Source organism: Pteropus alecto, unplaced genomic scaffold, assembly GCF_000325575.1.
Source record: "Pteropus alecto unplaced genomic scaffold, ASM32557v1 scaffold103, whole genome shotgun sequence".
NCBI classification, from domain to species: Eukaryota; Metazoa; Chordata; class Mammalia; order Chiroptera; family Pteropodidae; genus Pteropus; species Pteropus alecto.
The window spans coordinates 12379030-12402782 of NW_006436288.1; the positions used below are offsets into that span (position 1 = coordinate 12379030).

Here is a 23753-nt window from a genome sequence, read left to right on the forward strand (position 1 = left end):
TATGTGTCAACTTGGCTGGGCCGTGGAAATAAATTTGTGAGGGGAGCGCCAGCATCCTTGAAAAGCTCTGTGATCACTCTTCTCTGTAGTCCAAAACTTACATAGAAACTTCTGTCAATGATTTGGCAAACCTAAATGCAATGGGGATCCCAGGGTGGCAAAGAGCAAGTGGTGAGCCACAATTGCCAAAGTCAAGGTGGTTGTGGTTACCATAGTCTACAGCAGAGTCAAAGCAGCAATCAGAATTCTCTGACTCGTAGAGACGTATGGCATTGGCTGGTTGATCACAGTGTTCCTAGAAATGAAATAGATGGGAAGCCTAGTAAATTCTTAATTGATCTGTATGAGCAGAAAAGTTCTAGGTCTGAACTGAACAAAAGTCTAACTTGAACTATAAATATAGGGTCATGACCCCTTAATCAATACCCAGACTTGAGTCAGTATACAGACCCCAAGTATGCCTTGAATGAAGGGGAGGCTAGGGCCCCTTGAGAAAAGACCCCAGAGGGGTCTACAGCCTTTTGCCAGGGTAACTGTACACTGGGAGAAAGGAAATAATGGGAGCTTTTGTAGACTACTGGACACTGGCTCTGAACCAACACTAATCCCAGGACCAGCACTGTCAGAATAGGTCCACCAGTCAGAATAGGGGCTTATGAAGGTCGGGTGATCAATGGAGTTTTACCTTGAGTCCTCCTCAAGGTGGGCCAAGTGAGTCTTCAAGCTCACTCCATGGTTATTTCCCCAACTCTTGAATGCATCATTGGATGCATTCAAGAGTTGGGGAAATAACCATGATAGGCTCAGCAGCTGGTAGGATCCCACACACTGGTTCTTTGATCTGTGGAGCAAGGGCCATTTATGGTGGAAAAGGCAAGTGGAAGTCACAAGACCTGCCTCTACCTAGAAGAACAGTAAACCAAAAGAAATACTTCATTCCTAGAGGGATTGCAGAGATCAGTGCCACCAAGTTACTATAAAAATGAGCTGCCCATCATGAAGCAACGACCTATCGACCTATAAAGTTGGGCATGCACAGCATCACTCCATTAAATGGAAGTTGTATATATCTGATCAGGCCCAAGGAGGCACTGAAGGCTAAAGTAAGTTACATGAAGTGGCCCAAATACCCATTGTCCCCACTCTTGCTATACTACTTTCTCTCTCCCAGGCAGCACTTATGGCCTCATGGGTAATTCCCTACAATCAGTTGACAGAAGAGAAATCTCGGGTTTGGTTTACAGATGGTTCTACATGATATGCACACACCACCCAAAGTGGACAGCTGCCGCACTAAAACCCCTTTCTGGAACATTCCTGAAGGACAAGGGCGAAGGGAAATCTTCTCAGTGAGCAGAACTTCAAGCAGTGCACTTGGTTAGACGTGGGTTGTATACCGATTCATGGCCTGTGCCCAGTGGTTTGGAACCAGTGACGGTCAGGAACTTAGGAAATTGATGACAAGGAAGTCTGGGGAAGGTGTGTGTGGAATGAGAAAAACATGAAGATACTTGTGTCTCATATAAATACTCACCGAAGAGTGACCTCACTGAGGAAGATTTTAATACTCAAGTAGTTAGTATGACCTATTCTGTCAATACCAGTCAGCCTCTTTAGAAACCCAGCCATCCCTGACATCACCCAATGGGCTCATGAACAAAGTGGCCATGGTGGCAGAGATGGAAGTTGTGCATGGGCTCAGGAGTATGGACTTCTGCTCACCAAGGCCAGTTTGGCTGCAGCCACTGCCGAGTGCCCAATCTGCCAGCAGCAGATTACCAACGCTGAGTCTCTATCATGGCACCATTCCTCAGGGTAACCAACCAGATACCTAGTGGCAGATTGATTACATTGGACCACTCCTATCAGAAAATGGTCAGTGTTTTGTTGTTAATGGAATAGTCACATAGTCTAATATGAATTTGTCTTCTTTGCATGCAATGCTTCTGCCAAAAGTACCATGAGTGGACTTACAGAATGCTTTATCCACCATCATGGTATTCCACATAACATTGCTTCTGATCAAGGCACTGGACAGCAAATGAAGTGTGGCTGTGGGTTCATGGTCATGGAGTTTACAGGTCTTACTATGTTTCCAACTAGCTTGAAGCAACTGACTTGAGAGAATGGTGGAATGGCCTTTTAAAATCTCATTTGCAATGCCAGCTAAGTGGCAGGACCCTGCAGAGCTGGAACAAGGTTCTTTGGAAGGCTATATATGGTCTGAATCAGCCTCCAATATATGCTGCTATTTCTCCTATAGCCCAGGATTCATGGTCCAGGAATGAAGGGGTAGAAATTAGGGTGTCACTACTTGTTATTATTCTTAGTGGCCCCAAAGCAAAATTCTTGCTTCCTGCTCCCACAACATTATGCTCTGCTGGCCTAGAGGCCTTAGTTCCAAAGGGAGGGATGTTTCCACCAAGAGACGCAGCAGTGATTCTATTGACTTGAAAGTTCAGACTGCTGCCCAGCCACTGTGGGCTCCTCATGCCTCTGAACCAATAGGCAAAGAAGGGAGTTACTCTGCTGGCTGAGGTTATTGATCCCACTACCAAGCGGAAATTGGACTGCTGTTCCACAATGGAAGTGAGGAAGAGTATGTCTGAAATACAGGAGACTCCTTAGGGCATCTCTTAGTGTTACCATGCCTTGTGATTAAGGTCAATGCAGAAGCATGACCTTATTCAGGGAGGACTACTAATGGCCCAGACCTTTCAGGAGTGAAGGTTTGGGTTGCCTCACCAGGTAAAGAACCACGACTCGCCAAAGTGCTTGCCGGGGGCAAAGGGAATACAGAATAAGTAGTGTAAGAAAGTAGCTATAAATACCAGCAATGACTGTGTGACCAATTATAGAAATGAGGACTGTAATTGTCATGAGTATTTCTTCCTTATTTGGTTATGAATATATTTGTGTGTGTGTGAAGCAAATGTGTTTGTCTTCTTTATTATCGAATCCCCTTATTATGTAACATAAAATGTATAGATTTTATATCATAGTATTTAAATATTGTTAACTTTACATCATAATATTTAAGTTATGGGACATCAAAGAGCAGAGTAAACATCACCCAAAGACTCTATATCTTCATCTCTAAAAGAGAAAGGATTAGTACATTTTCAGTTGTATGCGGAATAGTTGTATTATGTCAAGCAGGAGTGTGGCCTTGTTATTGCCTTTATTTGGAGACTACATATGGTTTAAGGAGATGTGTATGAGTGCCATATATCTGTATATCTATTTCATGTCATCTCTATTTATATATGTCATGTCATCCCCAAAATAAAAATAGTCTTTAATTCTAAACAGAGCATGAAAATGTATTTTGGCTTACCATCAATTCAGTAGGGTTACTTTTGTCATTGTGTTGACAAACCATTCTTTAATTTATAACCTGACCAATTTATAATTCACCAGGAGGAAATAAGGAACATCAATATTTACATTTGATTATGACATTCTTGATATCATTTTAGATTATTCACATGCTGACTGATGTTTGACTTATTTATATACAATAATAACAATACCATCTATTTTTAAATGCTTCACCATTTAGCAAGAATGTTTATGTATTAATTATCCACACCTAACACGATATGTAGCACACAGTAGGTACTCAATACACCTATTAAATCAATTTGATGAAATGTTGAATTAATTTAGGTCATATCCTTTGCAGAGGGGGCGGGGAAGGCTTAATAATAAGCTAAGCAGAAACAAACTTAGAAGAGTGTGTTGAGGTGATTGGTAAATTTTGTATTCTTAAAGCCAGGTTGGACCATCAGTCCCCAGCTGGGACTGTTTCTAAATTGGTTTTTCTTGATGATGGAGCACTGCCAATCCAATTAGTGTGGCCTGTGCCCAGCAGCTGCCCACAGTACCCCTGGGGGTTAATATTCCTCCATCAAGAACTTAAAAGTTCTCTCAGAATAACTTTATATAAGAAGCCCACAGTGAAAGATACTTAAGTTTGTTGCTGAATTGTATAACTTGGGATATGCTCAGAAAACTAAAGCAATAAAAAGAAAGAACTCTCTGTTGAAAACTTTTTTTCACTAGTACTTGACAAACAGAATTGTGACGTATATACAGGTTTTTAAGGCTTGGTTTAATGAGGTCGCTGTAGTTTATGGTAAAAGACCTGTTCATATGTATACAAACCTGTGGAAAGCAAGAACTAGTATCCTACCTCTAGGTCACAAAGATGGGAAAATGAGACAGATACATTTGCTTCATTATAAAGTTTTACCCCAGAATTGAAAAGGTGGATATGAAGATTGATATTATTATCAAGAGTTATTTTACTTGTTTATCCAAAAATGCACATGTTTCTGTTCAAGTATGTTTGTGTGTGTATTAGTCTGCTCAACTTGCCATAACAAAATACCACAGGCTGGGTAATTTAATATAAAACTCTTTGCATCACACTATTTACAACTATTGTCATTTATTTCATTCCCCTCTGATCTTTTTTCACAAGGATTTATAATGGATATTGGGATGTTTTACAAGTCTGTGTTCTTCTTTTTTGCATTGAATATTATTCTGTAAATTCATTACCTTAATTCAACATACTTATTGAAAGAATTATAGTGTTTAATTTTGATGAAGCAGAATAACTTCTATTTACTGAATTTTATAGAACAGCACTAATTTTTTTTCAATAGATCAGTTTATATTACTGTGAACATTCCTAATCAAAACTCCATTGTCTACATGAAATATCTCTTTAACACACAACATACTTTGAATCTTCAAAAAAGGCAACCAGAATTACTTATGGATGAGACTGACTTGATTATCCACAGAATTATTAATATACAGCAACCATTATTAAATTTTAATTTTTCTCAGCTGATCTCATGCTGGCCCTGTTTCCATTCTTTCTTGTTTTCCCGCAATAGGTTTAGGTTAATAAAATTGAAAGGCTCGATCTAAATGAAAGGTGAGATTAGTAGTCTAATTTAACAGCACAGAGACTGAAAGTAATTTAGTTCAATAAAAAATGGGAACTCTTTCTCTGAAGAAATCTTCCTTCACCTCCATTTTGAATACAATCAAGATTCGCCACGCATATAATTTGCTTGGGTAACTGTAATAGGTATGAATGATTCCATATAACAAAATGGTGTGTGGCAGTGGATCATATTTATACTTAGCTTCACATGCAGAAGTTTTATCTTTGAATCTTGACTTTTTAATAGGATGTGCTGAATATTATAAAATAAGAATTAAAAAAGGTCCTAGAACAATGGTTCTCTAAAATGGGGTCAAGTCCCCCTCCCTCCATATAGACATTTTGGGTTGTTACATCTGGCTGGGGGAAAGAGAGATATTATTACCACCTAGTGAGTAGAGGCCAGAGATGCTGCTAAATACTCTGCATTGAACTGAACAGCCCCACCAACAAAAATTTCTCCATCTCAAAATGTTAATAGTGCCAAGACCAAGAAACCCTGGTCAAGAGTAAGATTCCTGAGAGGCAAAGCACCTTGTTTCTTTTTTTAAAATGTTCTTCTCTTAAGGATTACCAAGAAATTTGGATAAACTTGTCTCCCTTAAATGTCTAGATCTTAATTTTTTATTTTCCAGAAGAATTACCCAAAGAATAAAGTTCCTATATGCTACAAGTTGCAAAAATGTATAAATTGGCACAATTATAATGATTCAGAATTTAACAACTGTTCTCTAGAAATGAGAACAGCCTCATTTTACTATCAAAAGGAGAGTAAGAACTATCTATTTTCACTAATGACCATGGGAAAACTGGTGTTCTTAAGGAGAAAAAATGCTTCAGAATAGAAAGAATCTACTGCCATTCCCAGAGTCTAGATGGTGCATGGCATATAGGTGATATTCAATAAAAATACACTGAATGACTCTTGTAGGTCCCTTATTTTTTCATTCAAGCATAAGATATTCTGCATTATGCAGGATGATTCTGGTGATTGGCAAAGTGACTCAAGTTTTCTCACAAACCATATCATGAGCATGAAGGATAAGAAATTATCCTTTGCTCCCTGCACTGGTAGTCTGAGAAGATATGGAAGACAAGCCATGCCCCCGTTGGCTGTTTTAAACATAGTCATCCTTCTAGAGTTGCATATCCTCCACTACTGACTATAAAATTCTTTTAATTTTTAAAATAATTAATTATTTTAATGGATTATATTAGGACTTAGCAATTCTTGGACTTGCAAAGCTGTAACACTTGGAATAGATTTCAGGAAGCCGAATTTTGCATAGGAGTTTCTGAGGCCAGCAACCAAGCTGTATCTGGAAAGTAAAAGCAAGAAATAGAAAAACCATTTCCAATGCAGCTTTGATCTAAAGATGAGGAATTCTCTTTGACATTTTTCAGTATCACTTGCCTTGATTAGAGTTGTGACCACGACTCCTCTGCCACCTGGTCTTGATGATCCAGTGATGAGTGCCAGGAGACACTGCACTGGCTTATGTTGCATATCCTCTCAGAGCACTCAATGTACTCGGCCATGGTTTGTTGTGTTTGAGAAGCATTTGGACGCTGGACAGAGCAGGCAAATTCTATTCTTTGGGGACATATCAAGCCTGCCTTTGTCCCATAAGAAATAAGCTCATTAGAGAAATGTTACCTGCTCTCTGAAATTTTTCATCATGTGCTACAAAAACTGTGTTTGGGACCAAAATATCTTAATGGTATATTTGCATTTCTGGGAAGTATGACTCCACTAAAGCACATGATATTACAAAGCAAGCATCTGACATCTTCAGAACAAATGAGGTTGAGAAGACACCCTATCCAAACCATTCTCACTTATGCTGAATATTACAGTAGAGGATTATGGTGCCTAAACATTTTTATATATAAAGGAATTGGCAAGATTTATCAACGAGTAGAGTTGCATTTGGTGAAAACACTTTACTTCACTTGATTATTGATTTAAAAATTGCCTACCCCTATTTCCAAAAGAGAATATATAAAATGCATAGGACAAAACATTTAAAATAAATGTCAAAAGGAAAAGCCAGAAATGATTAAGAGGGAGAATATAGAACCAATGACTATATTAATAGGTAATAGTTACTGAGTATATACTATAGGTAACTTACATTTTTAAGAGTTTTTACATGTATTCACTCAAATAATTATTACTAAAGCACTATTATTAAGTAGGTACTTTTGTTATTCCTATTTTACTGATGAGCAAACTGCAGCATAGAGAAATTAATAATTTGCCTGAGGCCATAAGCTAATAAGTGGTAGCACTGGGATATGATTTCAGACAATCTCTCTTAGAACCTATGTCCTAAAGTAGGATGTTATTCTGCCTTCCAAATTTGTGACACTACTTTTGTGAGCTTCAAGGCAGGCAAGGCAAAAATATTCAATATTTTTTTCAACTGCCAAGTTCTTGAGAAAGTAGTTGGATAGACTGTAATATGAGTAACATTATGTAACATGACAAAAAATTATTAATTGCTGTTTTGTACAAGGTTCAAATGTGTTCTTCAAAATAATATTTCTCACATTTACCCTCTGTAAAAGAGGTTTAAATAGTAGCTCAATGAATATAGCTAATGTGCTTCGAAATCCAGATTTCCTAAAGTGAATAGCATTGATGGTGGAGTGTGATTTCTGTTCTCAATCCCTGTTTTATCTATATGTCTTTGTATTGCTGGCCTCCTTTGCCAGAGGGATAGCAAGGATCTGTTTTTCTTATTTACCTGTTTTTCTTCAAAACTTAGCACAGAGCCTGGCTTGGCAGGTGCCCAAAATTATTTGTTGAGTAAATTCACGAATGAATGAATCTTCTAAAGCCAAAGAGTTCTGCCCAACAACATAACCTCATGATCCTCAAAGTATAAATTATGACTACGAATTATAACATATACATTAAGACTATGAAAAGTCATTGTTCCTTAAGGAGTTACTGGCAGAGCGATCTTGACTGGAGTTGAAGAGGCAAGGTGTTGACTCTTTGACATGGTTTTTCCTTCTTTATAAATCCCGAAATCAGGGCCTGTCCCTGGTGTTTTGGTATGCAAGATACACCCAAATCGCATTCAAGCAGAGAGCTGAGAACTCTAGGGCCGAGCTGTAGTCAGAAAAGTCAGTGGACAGAAAAGGAAGTCTGCTCCCACACCGCCAGAGCTGTTTCATTCAAAATTCTCAGCCATTGCTACCAATCAAAAATCTTTAACCCCAGGGCTTAAAGGCAAAACACTTCATGTTGAATTTCTACAGCAAGTAGTGCTTTTTGTCAAGGGCTGCATGGCTTCCCACTACCACTTGCCCTGTGCTTCTGGAAACAGGGCCTTCGATGGACTAGCTGAGCAGGAGATTGTACTCGGTGCTATTTCAGGACTTAACAAGCCTCCGGTCTGTGGCCTCACTTGTTCAACCTTCTCTGTCATTTGTTATTTGCAATATTTCAACCCCAACAGCAGCATATGAAGGAAAAGATGGCACTCGAACCATTTTCAAGTCAAGGGAGAGAAAAACATAGTAATTCAGAAATGGTTGAGTGAGCTAGGGCCAGCTAGTTCAAGCAAAACCAAAAGTTACTTGCTCCAGTATTGTCTCTAAATAAAACTGCAACTGAAATACTAATTACATCATAATTTTTAAAATTTTGATAGCTGTTCTAAGCTTCGGTTTTATAGTTTATAGGGCCACTCCTAACCTTATCATTTACATTCTCGTAACCTTGAATTCCTTTCATTTCCTCCATAAATCATGCTATGCCACACTTTATCCCTTTGTTCTTCTTCTTTCTTTATTTGGCCTGAAACACCCTTACCACAGCCATTCTCTGCCTTCAGGTTTCACCTTAGATGTCATCACCACTTGTAGGGGCCTTCTTGAAATTTCCAGATCCTGCTATGCACCCCTCCTCTGGGCTCCCTTTGTTTTAACACTTACTATATATATATGTGTATGTATATATATATATATATATATATGTATGTATATGTGTGTATATATATACATACATATACATATACATATATAAGAGAGAGAGAGAGAGAATGAATATGCATATATATACACACACACACACACATATCAATCTCTTTATGTATCTGTCTCCTCCATTAGACTCCAAGCAATTCCTTGAGAGCAGGAACCATGTTATATTCATTTTTTGCCTGCAGTTCCTTTCATAAAGTCTGGCATGTACAGTGAGCTAAATAAATTGGTTGAAATGAGTTGTGTTGCCAAAAAACCATGATGCTATAACTCTGTCTGACCTTTTTATACATTCAAAACTCTGCAAGCACAAGAAACATTTAAATGACTTCATCTTAGAACTTCTAAGAATGTAATCTTTTGTTATTTCTCTTTCTTTTCAGAAACCTCTTTCTGAAGCTGCAAGAGACAAAGGGAAGAATCATGTCCGCAATTGCAGCTTACTATAATAACAAGTCCATTCTCATTACTGGAGCCACAGGCTTCCTGGGCAAAGTGTTGATGGAGAAGCTATTTCGTAGCAGCCCTGACCTGAAAGTCATTTACATCCTTGTGAGGCCCAAGTCTGGCCAGACACTGCAGCAGAGGGTTTTCCATATCCTAAATTGTGAGGTATGACTGATGGAAAGAGCCTTAGGGCAAGGTGACTCACCATGTTTTCTGATAACCTCAATTGCAAGTGGGGGCCAGGGTTTCTGGGCAGATGAAGAAGAGGAGACAAAACAAGAGGCCAACTGGCTGGTCATGGGAATCAATCTGTGGTGTTTTTCCATAAGAGAGAAAGGAGTGCTTAGGCTCTGTCCAGGGTGGGTGAGCAGATAGTCTATGTTCTGGAAATTACTAAGAATCAAAATGCTAAAACTCTCAGAGTGGAATCTCCAGGCTTGCAACCTATATCACGAGTTCACCTGAACACTTCCCTCATTTTCTTCTAAATTTAAGATAGTCTTCTTCCAACTTTCTGGAGATATTATACTATATTATATTACATTATACTATATATGGAACGGATATGATTACTAAGTAGCCATGCAATAATAATTTCAGTTGTTTAAACTCCACAAAGTTTAGCTGTTATATACTTTATATGTGGTAAATTGATAATTCTATTATCCTATTATCCCATTGTATTTCTATTATTCCATAAGTTTTTCTAAGAGAACAACTTTGAAATGAAATATTCATGTGTGAATGAGCATTTGTGTAGCAAACTCTCTCATCCCTCCAAAAAATATTATGTATGTCCTGTCATGATTTAATTTATAAATTTGAAGGCAGTATAATTTTGGGTCTCAAACATGTTAGCTCAATTTGCTTATCAATTTGCTATCACTTTACCTCTCAAGCTCCAGTTTGCAACATTTAAAATAGAAAAAAATAATGTCGACTTTCCAGGATTGCCTTAGGAGTTAAATGAAAAAAAATGCACATATCTTGTTCATAGTCCCCTTTGGAATATAAAGGGTCGCTTAGGATTGGCACAAAGGACAGTTTAAATAAGGTATATATTTTACAAAGTCTCCTTTCCAGTGTATAGGAATACTAACATCTAATGTGTACCTCGGAGCACAGCACATTATAGATGCCCAGTAACCCTCATGATCACATTCATCTACTGGCACCAGGATGAGACTTGGGTACAAACCTTCATCAAGAGCATCAGAAAAGCCTTTTCTCTGTCTCATGGTCTGACTCAGCAGTGGACAATCAGAACTGACAGTTACTAGGTACTTTACTACACAGCAAACACTATTTAAAGGGTTTTTCATGCCTTAACTCACTGATTTTTGCAACAACCCTGTGAAGTAAGAGCTATTAATATCCTCATTTTTATAGATGGCAAGACTGAGATCTGAAGTGTTAACTTACCAAAGATCACTCAGCTAGTAAACGGGAGAGTCAGACTTCAGACCCCCACATTCTGGCTCGAGGGCTAATATAGTTATCTTTACCCCTATATTTGGTTGCATTATAACTAATGGTTCTTAAGAATAAGACCCCAAAGGCTGATGTGGCGTAAAATCGAAATCTAGGAGAAACTCAGATCCCTCTTCAGACAGCTTTGCTCAGTTATAGATCCCTAGTGGACTTAGTTTTCATCACCTAGTAGACATTGCTCTTTAGCTTTATAGCCAGTTGATGGATTTCTAACCCCCTTAATATAGTGTTCTTAAAGGTAGATTAATAATATCAGGTACGTGGAGCTTGGATATTTTTTCTTGAAAACATAATAAATAAAAATGTTACTAGTTTGCCTTTGATTCCCACTATGTCTTCAGGAAATATGGTCAAGAGAACATCTGTTCTACCTATAAAAATTCATGCATCTGCTTCATTCCTTTCCTTTCATGGTATGGATAGTTACTATCTCTCACTTCCTGTTTCCATGCTTTCAAAAGGAGACAATTAATTCAAAATGCTTTGAAAAGAAGGATATTTTTAATCCATTGGCCACATAAAATTGAGGCTTAAGAATCAGAAGAGAAGATTCCTCTTATCACATATGACTAAGTTTCTCAAGTATTTTCAGAGCACTTAAATGAATATATCAATGGAGGGAAAGGTATCTGAATTGATAGTCGATTCTCGAGGACTTTCTCTCAAAGATAATTAAGGTAGCTCTCTAAGAAAACAACCAGAGACATGCACAAATACTGTACAAATATATTTATTGTAGTATTATTTATAGTAGCAAAAACTGGTACCAATCCAAATGGACTAGTATGTAAGTATTAAAACTCATATTTTATAAAATATTAAATGACATGAGAAAACACTTGTGATATAATCAATGCAAAAAAAAAAAAGAAGACACAAAATCATATTCTGTATAATCTTAACTAATGGCCCTAAATGCTGATGGGATCTTGAATTAATTTTATTTTTTTGGCATTTCTAAATTTTCATACTACAATTATAATGAGATTGTTTATCTTTATGGTGAGAAAAAAAGCACCCTCTTGCAAAGTGAAAAAAGAAAAATTGTAATCTTTTTCTAAAATTTTCCAAATACAAATACAATGAACTTGTTTCACTTTTATATAGGGGGAAAATACCCACTTTTTAAAATAGTAAATAAATAAAGCAGCAAAAGAAATTATGAATTTCCAAAATTTATATATACATTCAGTTCATTTTTAGTTTTGAAATTATATATCGAAATTAAATGGTTTGACTTATTTTTTTTATTGGAAACATAATTCCAAGTATAAAACCTTTTAGTTTCTTTCACAAAATTTAAGAAGCTTCTGAGGAAAGTGAGCCAGATTTCATGTGTTGAAATGTGAACATGTTAACCACAGCCCCATGCTGTTCAACTTGCGGGTGCCCAGGGTTCCTAAGCTGGCTGCGTAGTCTCTTATTTATAAAAAAAAAAAATGTGCTCATTTAACTATGAATCAACCAGTTTCCATCTTAGCTGAAACAATTTTAGATAGAGAAATTGATATTTTTATCTCTTTTGCTATCTTGAATATGATTTTGCTTAACAAGACATGGCCGTTTCCCACAATAACAGGTAAGTAGTTGCAAGTAAATAATTTAGTTGTGAAATTCAAAGGAATGTTGAGAGTATTTTGAGGTTCTTTAGTGCTTTAACGATATGTGTGTGTGTATGTGTGTGTGTGTGTGTGTGTATGTATATATTTTTTTTTACAACAATCATTCTCCATCATGTGTATCTACTTAGGATGTTAAACTGGTTGTAATCTATTCTAAATAACTCTTAAAGAAAACATCAAGAAAACAATATCCATACCTGAAAAATAGACCCTAGGTAGTTGAAATATTATGACTGAGGTAGTTAATTAAGAGGGATTATTAAGTCAGAATATAAAACATGTTTCATTGAGAGAATACCAAAAATGGTTGGACTTTTCCTACTAAGCTATAGTAATCAGATAAGCGAAAGGTTACAAAGAGATTATGCTGGATTTAGAATACATCATCTAAGAAGACCAGGCACAATTAAAGATTTCCAGGAAGGTCCTAGCCTGTATAATGTCACCAGAAGGTGGGTCTGTAAACATAGGCAGAGCTTGGCAGGTTGCACATTTCAAGTAAACTTCTCTGAAAAAAATGTGAATTTCTCAATAAGCCCTCAGTTGGCCCTGAGATAAATCAACTTTGAAATACCCTAGAAAGCTTTTCATAATGAATCATGCAGGGTCACACACTGGACCCTCAGTTCACAGAACTGATTAGGTTAGAGACAGTAGATGATAGTAACATGTTATGAAATAGTTCATTGAATCCTTTTGCAAGACTATCACTATAAATTTCTAGAAGACATTAGATAATTAATCCCTAAGAGGAAAAATGATGCATTTAAACAAATTAACTTTGAACTAAAAAAATTAACTTTACACCAAATAACACCTGCGAAGTAAAGGCCAGCAAGCTGACCTTGTAGAGTACTGAAGAGCACCCAACAGAAATGTTAACTTTATTTTACATGTGAAAGTTCCTTGTTAATTAGTAAAGACTCTTGTATAAAGAAAGAAAGCACTTTAATTCTTGGTCTGGTCTACGCTGTGTAAGAGATGCTCATCCCCAACTCTCAAAACTGAATTTCTGATTGACATTAATGATTTTGTTAAACCTCTATACAATGCAAAGGCAATTGGAAACGGGAGTTTTTATTTTAAGTCTCCAAAGCCAGTTGTGTTCCATTACTATTTTTATTTTTCCTAATAAACTAATTATTCCACAAAAAGCAAGAGGCTTCTACAAATTTGGCACAACTAGGGGGAATATAATCTTGCCAGGAATTTAAATTTCCCGTGATTAACAAACACACACTTTTAAAAGAATAACTGGGCTTCATTTGACAGTTAATTCAGATTAGTTGAAGCATGTTAAGCTTCTCCCATATGGGCCATTTTCTTTCTTTCAAAAAAAAAAAGTTAAAGAAATTGATTTAGTCCTGGGGATATACTAAAGGTCACAGAAACAGAAACTATTTATTTACTCAATCTCTTATTTTCTTTTACAATACTATTCACTAGTTAATTCAATCACTGGCATGATTTCACATTCCCAACTTCTTTCCTTCTTTTTAAATTGCTTCCAATCACATTATCTTTTTAAAAAAAAAAAACAACAACCCTTTGAATTGCCTGTACATATCATTAAAAAAGTCACCAAGCCATGGGATTCAGCATGACTCTAGAATACATTCAGTTTTCAGAGGTATCTTTATCATGCAGTATAATCAGAAGTTTGGGGATTACCCAACACACACAAATACATGCACATACACACACATAGCTGTCTGGTTAGCAGCTTTTGAAAATGGAGTATCGTTGTGGAAGCAGAAAGGGAGTTTTTCTATTATTAGAAACCTAGGTGGCGGCCACTACTAGACTTGCATTACCCTATTTAATCCTCACAAAACTGTGGTATGCCTTATTGCTACCACACAGATGAGAAATTCATCCAAAAAAGTTGACACCTATCCAAGGAAGTGCCAAGTAGGTGCCAAAGCACAATTTCAGTGCAGCTCTCTAATCTCTGAAGACATGGTTTCCCCCACAGCACTGCCTTGCCTACCCTAGGATATTGCTTCCCATAACCAGGCACTTATCCTCAAAGAACTCTGTGACACTGGCCTTTGGTCTGGGAACAAAGCGTTAAAAAGATGGCGAACTGAACATTGTGTCACCTCTGATATTTGCTATAGATTCTTGTGTAAAGTGAACTAAAATTTTGTTAAATGCAAAATTATTTTTAAGAATAGCAGAAAATCTGCTGAATTATTAGTTCTCTGAGATCACAGAATGAGATAGTCCAGTGATTAACATTTTAAATAAATATGGAAACGAAGGCACTGAGGCCCCCAAGAGGTGAGTAATTTGCCCCCATCACACATTTAGCTCTGTGGTTTGAATCAGTGCAGCTAATTCATTGATTTATTTTGACTCACGATAACCAACTATTACATGGATCAGAAAACTCAAACTTTTTTTTAAATCAGACTATGTTCAGTCGAATATGCTCTCTCATTTGAAGTCATGAACCAATAAATAGAATATAGATTGAGACATTATTTTCTGAAGTAGTAATTATCTTCTAAAATAGTAATGCTGTAAATTGATAGCTTGATGCTGGTTGCTTAAAAATACAATATGGTGTAATGGTATCCTCTGCCTTTTAACGTCACAAAAAAAAAAAACAAAAGAAAAAGAAACTCTATGTATGGCAGCTTACATCATATGTTAAGCTAGAAGGGTGAACACTGAAGTCATCCTACACTTTCTGCTCTCAAGTAGACAAAAGTCATCTCTGGCCCAAGTCAAAGACTCCACAGGACCTTAAATAGATTTTTTTTTTAATGAATAAAATCTATTATGCAGATTCAGTAAACAACCTTCTACAAATTTAATTAAAGGAGGAAGAATTGTGCAAACTTTAGATTCGATATGTGTTTGTTGTGCAATTAACATGCACTACAAGAAGAACATTTGACTGTGGAAGCACATATTTAGCATACCATGATCCATCAAGATTAGAAGAGCTGTTAAATACCTTTCTTGAAGAGCTGGAATGACCTTTGTTGAGAATGTCCCTCAAACACTTTAGCAACCTTATCAATCCCAGATGTCAAAAAAAGCATTGAGGATTGACCTAATTTCCAAATTATTTTTAGAATTGTAATAACACCCCACGGAAAAGGCTAACCCTACAGTGCAGAAAAATGGTAGCTCAGAAACAAGAGTATATAAACTTGCCAGGACAAAGTGTAGATTTAATTCACTTCCCTAGTCACTTTCCTAGAATTCCCAGGATGGTCTCTGAACATGGTCTTGCCTGATACAAATCAGGCATGATTTCTCTAACTACGGGAGATCGACTTCTTATTATCTGGTAAAAAAAAAAGCCTGAGGCAGATTCTTAATGGAGAGAAGGCTGCCTGTAACACTCGAGGAATAGATGAAAACCTTCTTCGGGGGTTAAGGGGTGGATGAGAACTGTCTCTGCTACTGCATTATGATTAAAACCACAGACAGATTTTCTCTGCTCTTAACCTTTCTAAACATTTAGTCTTACTCTTCTTCTTCTTACTTCTTCTTCTTTTCTTCACTATTAACATATCATACCATCACTATAGTAAAATTCTATTTTATCAAAATTGGTTGGAACCAATATCATTTTATTTCCTGAGAAAATGGAAAATACCAATTTAATCTGAGAACTTCTGTGGGGAGGTAGAAGTAGAGATTCCGATCCAACTGAATACTTGTCATAAAAGCTAAAGCTGCCCGTGCTCTTTCCTTTTCCGACTATAAATTAGAATATTTTAAAAATCAATTAAAATTCCATGAAAAAGTACTTGAGCTCATATAATTTCTTTCTAGACAGTAACTACCATTTACATTATAATGAGATTGTATAAAATTTGTATTTTATGTGTTATAAAATGTGCTTAATTTGTTTCCAATTATTTTTGTGCTGCTAGGTCATTTTGTTAATCTGGGCCAGTTAAACAGGCTGTTTGGAATTTGTACTCATGAGACCTCTGTAAAGGCTGAAAACAGTATTTCCCAGTGCAAAATTGAAACAATCATCATGTGTAAACACAAAGCCACTTTATAAGGGGAGAAGAGGATAGGAGGAGGATATGATTAACTTACTATCACTCCTTCAATCCATAGGAAAAGTTCAAAATGCACTTTTCACTAGTTATTGGAACCAACTTTTTCAAATGTTTATCAAATTAAGAGGAGCAGGGATTATACTAAACTGACTTCGAATTGCATGAAATAAAGCAGATGGCTCTTGAGTGGATGCCTTCTTTGAGTGACATGACAACTAAAACCAGTTTTTGAGAATTATAATGAAATGTCAGTGAGAACAAGAACAATGTGATGGTGATGGCGATCTTGTTATATTGATGTATATTTATATTTTATTTAGCTGTTTAAAGAAGTCAGAGAGATTTGTCCAAACGTGCAGGAGAAGATCAGAGCAATTTATGCAGATCTCAGTCAGGACGACTTTGCCATCAGCAAGGAAGACATGGAGGAGCTTCTCTCCTGTACAAACATTATCTTCCACTGTGCCGCCACTGTACGCTTTGATGAACCTCTGAGGTACATTCCTATTTCCTTTTCACTGCTTATATGTGTACGTGTATGCGCACGCATGTGTATGCAAATTTCTTTATGGTTTCTGTCAAAAAAATATATATATATATTCTCAGTGGACAAAATACAAAGAAGTAAAACTTCTCCAAAATCTCGCCACCTAGAAAAACTATTTAATGTTGAAGAGAGCATGCATTTCAACTTTTCTTTATGCATCCATAATAAACATGCATCCAATTTTACCAAAAAAAGTATTGTATTGAGAACGATGTTTTGCAACCTGTTCAATTATATTCTTGATATCTTTCATTGTCAATCTATATTTGTAATGACTACATGACATTCCATTGTACATGTATATGACATACTCAACCAGTTCTGTATTGGTGGATATTTTGGAGATTGTTCTAATTTTTCACCATTATAAGCAATACTGCAATGAACATCTCTGCACATAAATTTTTAAAAATTACTTATGGTTATTCGTAACTTCTTCTAGTATTTTTGTTTTATTTTCACATTTAAATCTTTAACCCATTTAAAATGTATTTAGCTATAAAGAAGAATAGTTTGAATGTTTCTATAAAAAAAGTGATATAGGTATAAATGTAGAGTAACTTTTTTTTTATTTCTAACAGATGGTTGCTTCTTAAACAACATTTATTAAATTATTTTTCACTATTTGAAAAGAAATTCTTATAATATATTAAATTCCATTTTTGAACTCTATTTTATTTCATCAATTAGGCTTTTTCTTTCTCTTTCACTATTTTAATTACTGTAATTTTTATTTTATTAGGCAAATATACACCTATCATTCTGTTTTTATAGAATTTTCCTGAATATTCTCACCTGCTTATACATCTTGTTAAACTTAGAATTATTTTGCCAAGATTTTAAAAAGGTTGGAAATTTGATTGAGATTACCTTGATTATGTATGTGTGCCCTTCTAACATTGCATTCTCTAATTATTGATTCTACATAGGAAAGCTAATACTTTTCTTTTACATGACTTTTATAAATGGATGCCTTACTAAATTATCTTATTGTTCATTTCAGACTTTTTAGTTGCTTTTGTTTGTTTAACAGCTATAAAATTATATAATCTGATACTGATTTTTGTGCCTGCCTTTACAATACTTATACCTGTAAATTTTATTCTCCTCTCTAATTATGAGGTTGGAACTTCAGAGCAATGTTAAGTAGCAGTAGTAACTATACATACCTTTCTTGGCCCGGACTTTAAAAGCAGTGCTCCAAACTTTTCACCATTAAGCATGATATGAGATAACTATATTTCCTTCTTAACTGTCTCTAGATCTGCTGTGCAACTTAATGTCGTTGCCACCCAGAAGCTCTTGCTCATGGCCGGTCAGATGCCAAAACTTGAAGCCTTCATACATCTCTCTACTGCCTTTTCAAATTGTTACCGGAAGCACATCGATGAAGTCATCTATCCATGCCCTGTGGAGCCAAAAAAAATCATCAACTCCATGGAGTAAGTTGGGTCAAATGAGTGGGGATAGGGGTGGGCAGATTGTTGTTTGCTTTGATTCTCTGTAGTTATTCACTAATGAGGTAACAAAGTTGAACGCTCTTGAAACAAAGCACTTTGGAATAGTGCGAGCTTTAGCTACCCTGTCCCTTCTATCCCCTCTATCCCCGGGTGGGGTATATAGTGTTTGGGGATGGGTGAAGAGAGGGATAGAAAAATCACACAGAAATCCTTGTTGAATAGTTTAGGATTGCATGAGGTACTTGAAGATACTTTACATAGAAGTGGTTTCTCCCTTTTTAACGAACTCGGCATTGTCACTAAAGGAAGTATACTATATAGTATCAAAGTTCAGAAGAAAGATTTTGGACTCAGACTGATAAAGGTTCAACTTTAAACTCTGCAATTTACTAGCTGTGTGACCTTGAGCCAGTTCCTTGGTCTCTCTGAACTTTAGTGCCTTCATTTGTAACATGAAGCTAATAATAGTGCGCATCTTGTTGTAATGATAAACTTGTGGTTGTGATGAGTTATATGAAGCAATCATTGCAGTGCTAGGAGGTGTTTAATAGCAGTTAATCAAAAGGTTAGTAAAGAAGAACTAATAGCGGAGAGGAGTTCCTCCTAGATGTGGCAGGAGTCAGTCTCTTAATCCGTTTGTCTGAGATACACTTTCTTTACTGTTCTATTGTGCAGGAGAAATAGTGTCTAGAATTTTTCTCTTTTTGCCAACTAATAGGAACCACTTTCTTCTTAGGACATGGCCTGAGTCTCAGAATAAGTATGTTTCTGTTTTCTACTTCTTTGTTCTCCTCCATTTACCAAGCGTTTTTAAACTCTGCATAAAAGTCTGACAGCAGAAAAAATAGACTATTCGTCAGATTTTAATTTTATATAATAATGTATTTCTACTTAAGATATACTCTTTAAAATAAAGCTTCAGCTAAATCAAGAGTTTGTTCCCTTCAGGGCAAACATTTTTATCTCATATAGCTCTGAGGATAGATATTTTTACCTGTCATTGGAAAATATTCAGGTCAAAGAAGAATGAAAGACATCTAAATGGACCGAAGGTTACTTAAAGTTGCTAATAAATCATGATTTGCTTAATTGGTGAAAAGGAACCTTTCAGAGTCCAGAGCTTGTCAAAATAGATGAGGAAAAAATACTCTGATGCCCAGAGTCACTGCAAGAGATGTCTAAAGCCTCAGAGTGTTTTCAAGATGGAATTGATTTTTTTATCAATTAGCTACCCTTCTCAAGTGTTGTCTCTTGGTAAATATGGTGCTTCTATAATGATATGCCCAGGAAGGGGCAGGCTTTCTTTGATTCCAGACCCTGTCATTGAGAGTTCGTAGACTCACTCCACTATTGATCCTTGTGACGCCTGACAGATTATTAGCGTGATTTGAGGCAGCACAGGAGTCTCTGAGAGTTCACCAGAAGAAGAGAAGTAGGAAGTGAAGATTCAGTTCAGTCATAGTGAGAGGTTTCTCCAGGTACTCCATGCCACTTCCTCCCTCCCAAACTCTGTCCAGATACTCGATACCCCTAGATTTTAAAGAATAAACTCATTTTCCAGAAAAAGAGTTGATTTATCTTCAGGTATTCAGCCCTTTCCTTGGCACTGCATGTCAATCAATAAAGACAAGTAATTACTACATGATATATGATCAAACTGTCATTGACACTTGTACAAAAATTGTGTCTGTCTTTTACTGCTCTCCAAGGAGAAACATTATTTAAATAAATACACAGCCAAACAGAATTATGAATGAAAGTATATTTTGTTTCAAAAGAATACATTTTGAATGCAATTAAGGAACTTAGGTTATTTTTTTAAAACAGGGCAAAGTCATAACCACCATTTATTAATTCAAAATTTTATACTCAGAACCACCTGTCCAACCTCATCTCTCTCAATCCTCCCTTACATTGGTGCTGCTGTCACACTGAAGTAATTATTCCTCCCTCTCATACTATCTACCTTGGCTTACTATGGTTCTGTTCCCCAAAACAACTTCCACCTCTGCTCGAGACATCAAAGCTCTCCCTTGGAATCCCTCAGGCTTAAGTGGTCCCATAGTACCCCATACTCATTCTAAATATGTGGTTGCTTATCTATATCCTCCATTAGACAATGAGCTTCTCAAAGGAATGGAATGTGTCTCGCTCCTTCTTGCTTTCCAGCGCCAGCACACAGTAGAGACTTAAATATTAGCTGAATGAATGAAGAATTATTGACAGCCTTAGGTGATCATTGTTTATACTGCTGCTCTGACTGGGTTTTTTGTTTGCTTGTTTGTTTGTTTGTTTTGACAAAAGCAAGAATAGATGACAGAATTCCGTAGCAAGCTGACACTTAGGGAAGTGAAGTCTTATGCATAAAATACCGGTATGCTCACATCTTATCCCTGTTTCTCATTGCCCATTTTTTTCCTTAAACTTCAAATAAAACTTACATGTTAAGTTTTGAATAATGTCCAGCAACCCAACACCAACTACACACCATTGCTCAAGACTGTTTCAACATCTCCTATATCAAATGAAATTCTCTGAAGTTCTAGAATAACAAATAGTATTAAAGTTATTCTGAATTAGTATTAATTCACCTAAATCCAAGTGTAGTTGCTTTGTTTTAAGAATATATTTATTCTCTGATTTCTTCTCTATGTTATAATTGGCCTAAGATTAAAATAAAATTATTTTTCAAGATTTTTAGGTGTCTATTTTCCTTGGAAATTTTTATTAACTATAACTCCATGGGGCCTAACAGCTGTCCTTGTTCTTGGTATTCCAGTGATACTCATTTTTTAAAAAGGAACCAAAAATTAGATAACAAAATAACCTTAAAGCTATACTCTGGGCTTTGTGATCTTAAGAAAATTACCATGTGAATATGTTAATTAACTAGATAGGGGGAACCCTTTCACAATGTACACATATACCAAATCATGTACACTTTAAATATTGTACAATTTTCTTTGTCAATTATACCTTAGTAAAGCTTAATAAAAGAATAATTTAAGAAAAAAAAATGAAAAATTAAAATGAACCTTTCTTTTTCCAGAAAAGCGGTTTAATCAGAATTTCAGTTCTGAGAAATGAAAGATTTGCGCTTTTTGCCAGGAACTTTCACAATTGCCTAGGCCTAAGTGTTGTTAATAAAGGAAATGGGATTATGAACTTAAATCTGACATCTACCATCCCTGGCCCATCCTATCAGCTCACTTCATTTCCTGTCCATCCCACAGCCTGAGACTGCCAGGCTCCAGCTCCCTTCCTTCAGCTCATATCTGAAAACTTCCAGAATTACAATGGTCCTGAACCATTCTCAGAAGATAAAATTTGATTGTGTTAGTATAAAAACTCCAGCATGTTACCATAAATACATTTTAATAATAGCTTTATTTAAGAGTTAATACTTTTGATTGGTATGACAAGCATGGCCATTAATCAGTGTTAAGCAACTAATTTTCCCATTGGAGACATTTTATTATGCAGTTGCGTCACCATACTTACTCAGCTCTGCTTTTATATTTCTAGCTTCTGCATAGTTGGTGATATTTACCTTTAGAAACTCATGTGCATAAATGGATCAGGGATTGCCAGTGAAACTCCTCTTTTCCAGAAGCACAGCTTAAGTACATTGATTTTTTAAAAATCAACTATCCAGGAAAGATAGGTTTTCGGGGCTGGGACCTTCCATATTTTTCAGGCCAACGTAACTTCTCTTAGGGGAGCCAGTGTAGAAGAAAAGGGTTTTTGCACCTGTATAAAAACCTAAAATAAGTAAGGTTAGGAATTAGAAAAATGGATCCATACATACATACTGCTTTAACATAATCGAATAAATATGCTTTAAGAAGGGAAGGTAAGCTATGAATCACTACTGAGAAATTATTGTGAGCAAAGATACTTTCAGACATTTAATTTCTTAACATGATATTGGAGAGTTGATGTTATCATGGCTGTACTATTAAAGGAACAAAAGCTTAGAGAGGTTCTTAGCTAGTAAGTCACAGAGATCTAGTTTTTCTCTTCATGGTCATGGTCTTTCTGATATGCCTACATACTTGGCAGTGCCAGAGATTAAAAGATGCTTCCTTAAGGTATAGACTGCCCTTTCAAGGAGCTCACAATCAAATACAAATAGAACAAGGCAGAATTATATATGTGGTGTGGCGAAGGAAATGGAACATGTTAAGTTTGATGGAATTGAAGGGAGTAGAAAGACTCTAAAGACAGACATAGGAGATAGACTTGGAAGAACAGGCACAGTGTGGATATGCTAGGCAGAGCGACTGGAGCAAGAAAACCTGGGGCATGTTTGGGACACAGATGTTCAATACGTTCCGGCAGCACATTTGCTTTGTGCAGGGACGCTACTAGAGATCAAGCTGCAAAGGTAGACTGGGGCCGTACTGTGGAGATTTTGAACACTATACAGAGGATTGCATTTAACTCTGTGGGCAGAGGGAAGCCATTGAAGGAGAATGTGCGTGGGAGTGGGGTCTTAATCAGTTGTTTGTTTTATTTTGTTTCAGTTAAGGAGAGACTTTGATGAAAGCGAGTTTTAGAAATGTTAATATGGTCATGGGGGGAAGGGATGTGGATTAACATGGGTTAATCTTCCAGAGGTGGAAGACCCATCACCTGAGATGAGGTAGTATAAAAAGGCCTAGAGTGGAGAGTGACAACAGATAAAAACATCTATGTATTTTGAGAGAGGAAGAAAACAACGGGACATGGCTACAACTTTGCACAGTTACCAGATTAGAATATGCATATTGTCACAATTTACTTTTCTAGTACTAGGAATTTAATTCTTTTAAAGTTCAATTCTGTCGAAATTTTTATTCCAAGAAGCAATGCCCTTTTGAGAGCTAATCCAATTTATTCAAGTTTTAATGACTCAAATTTGTGGAGTTTTTTAAAATTAATAATTCCCCTATTTGCCTGGCCATGAGAATCACTAAGTCTTGTTAAAAATACAGATTATCAGGCTATCACCCCAGAGACTGAATTAGTTATTCTAAAATAGTACTTTAGAATCATCTGGGAATACAAATCCAGAAATCGGGGATTTTATCAGAGGCCTCATGTAAGTCTTACATGTGAACCGTCAAGTTTGGAAAATAGTGTTTTAAAGTGTTTTTCGTTCAGCAGTTTTCATTTTAAATGGGGTTCATTTGTATTCCAATAAATGTAGCA

At 36.2% G+C, this 23753-nt stretch overlaps 1 protein-coding gene across 1 annotated transcript in view; it reads left to right on the forward strand.

The window, feature by feature from the left end:
- The window catches only part of FAR2 (fatty acyl-CoA reductase 2), a 101913-nt gene that overhangs the window by 52406 nt on the left and 25754 nt on the right, over positions 1 to 23753 (forward strand). Inside the window, exons 2-4 of the mRNA XM_006912716.3 lie at positions 9343 to 9571; positions 16874 to 17049; positions 18363 to 18542. Coding sequence (XP_006912778.1) covers positions 9383 to 9571; positions 16874 to 17049; positions 18363 to 18542 — 545 coding nt within the window. The 5' untranslated portion in view covers positions 9343 to 9382. The remainder of the gene's footprint in view (positions 1 to 9342; positions 9572 to 16873; positions 17050 to 18362; positions 18543 to 23753) is intronic.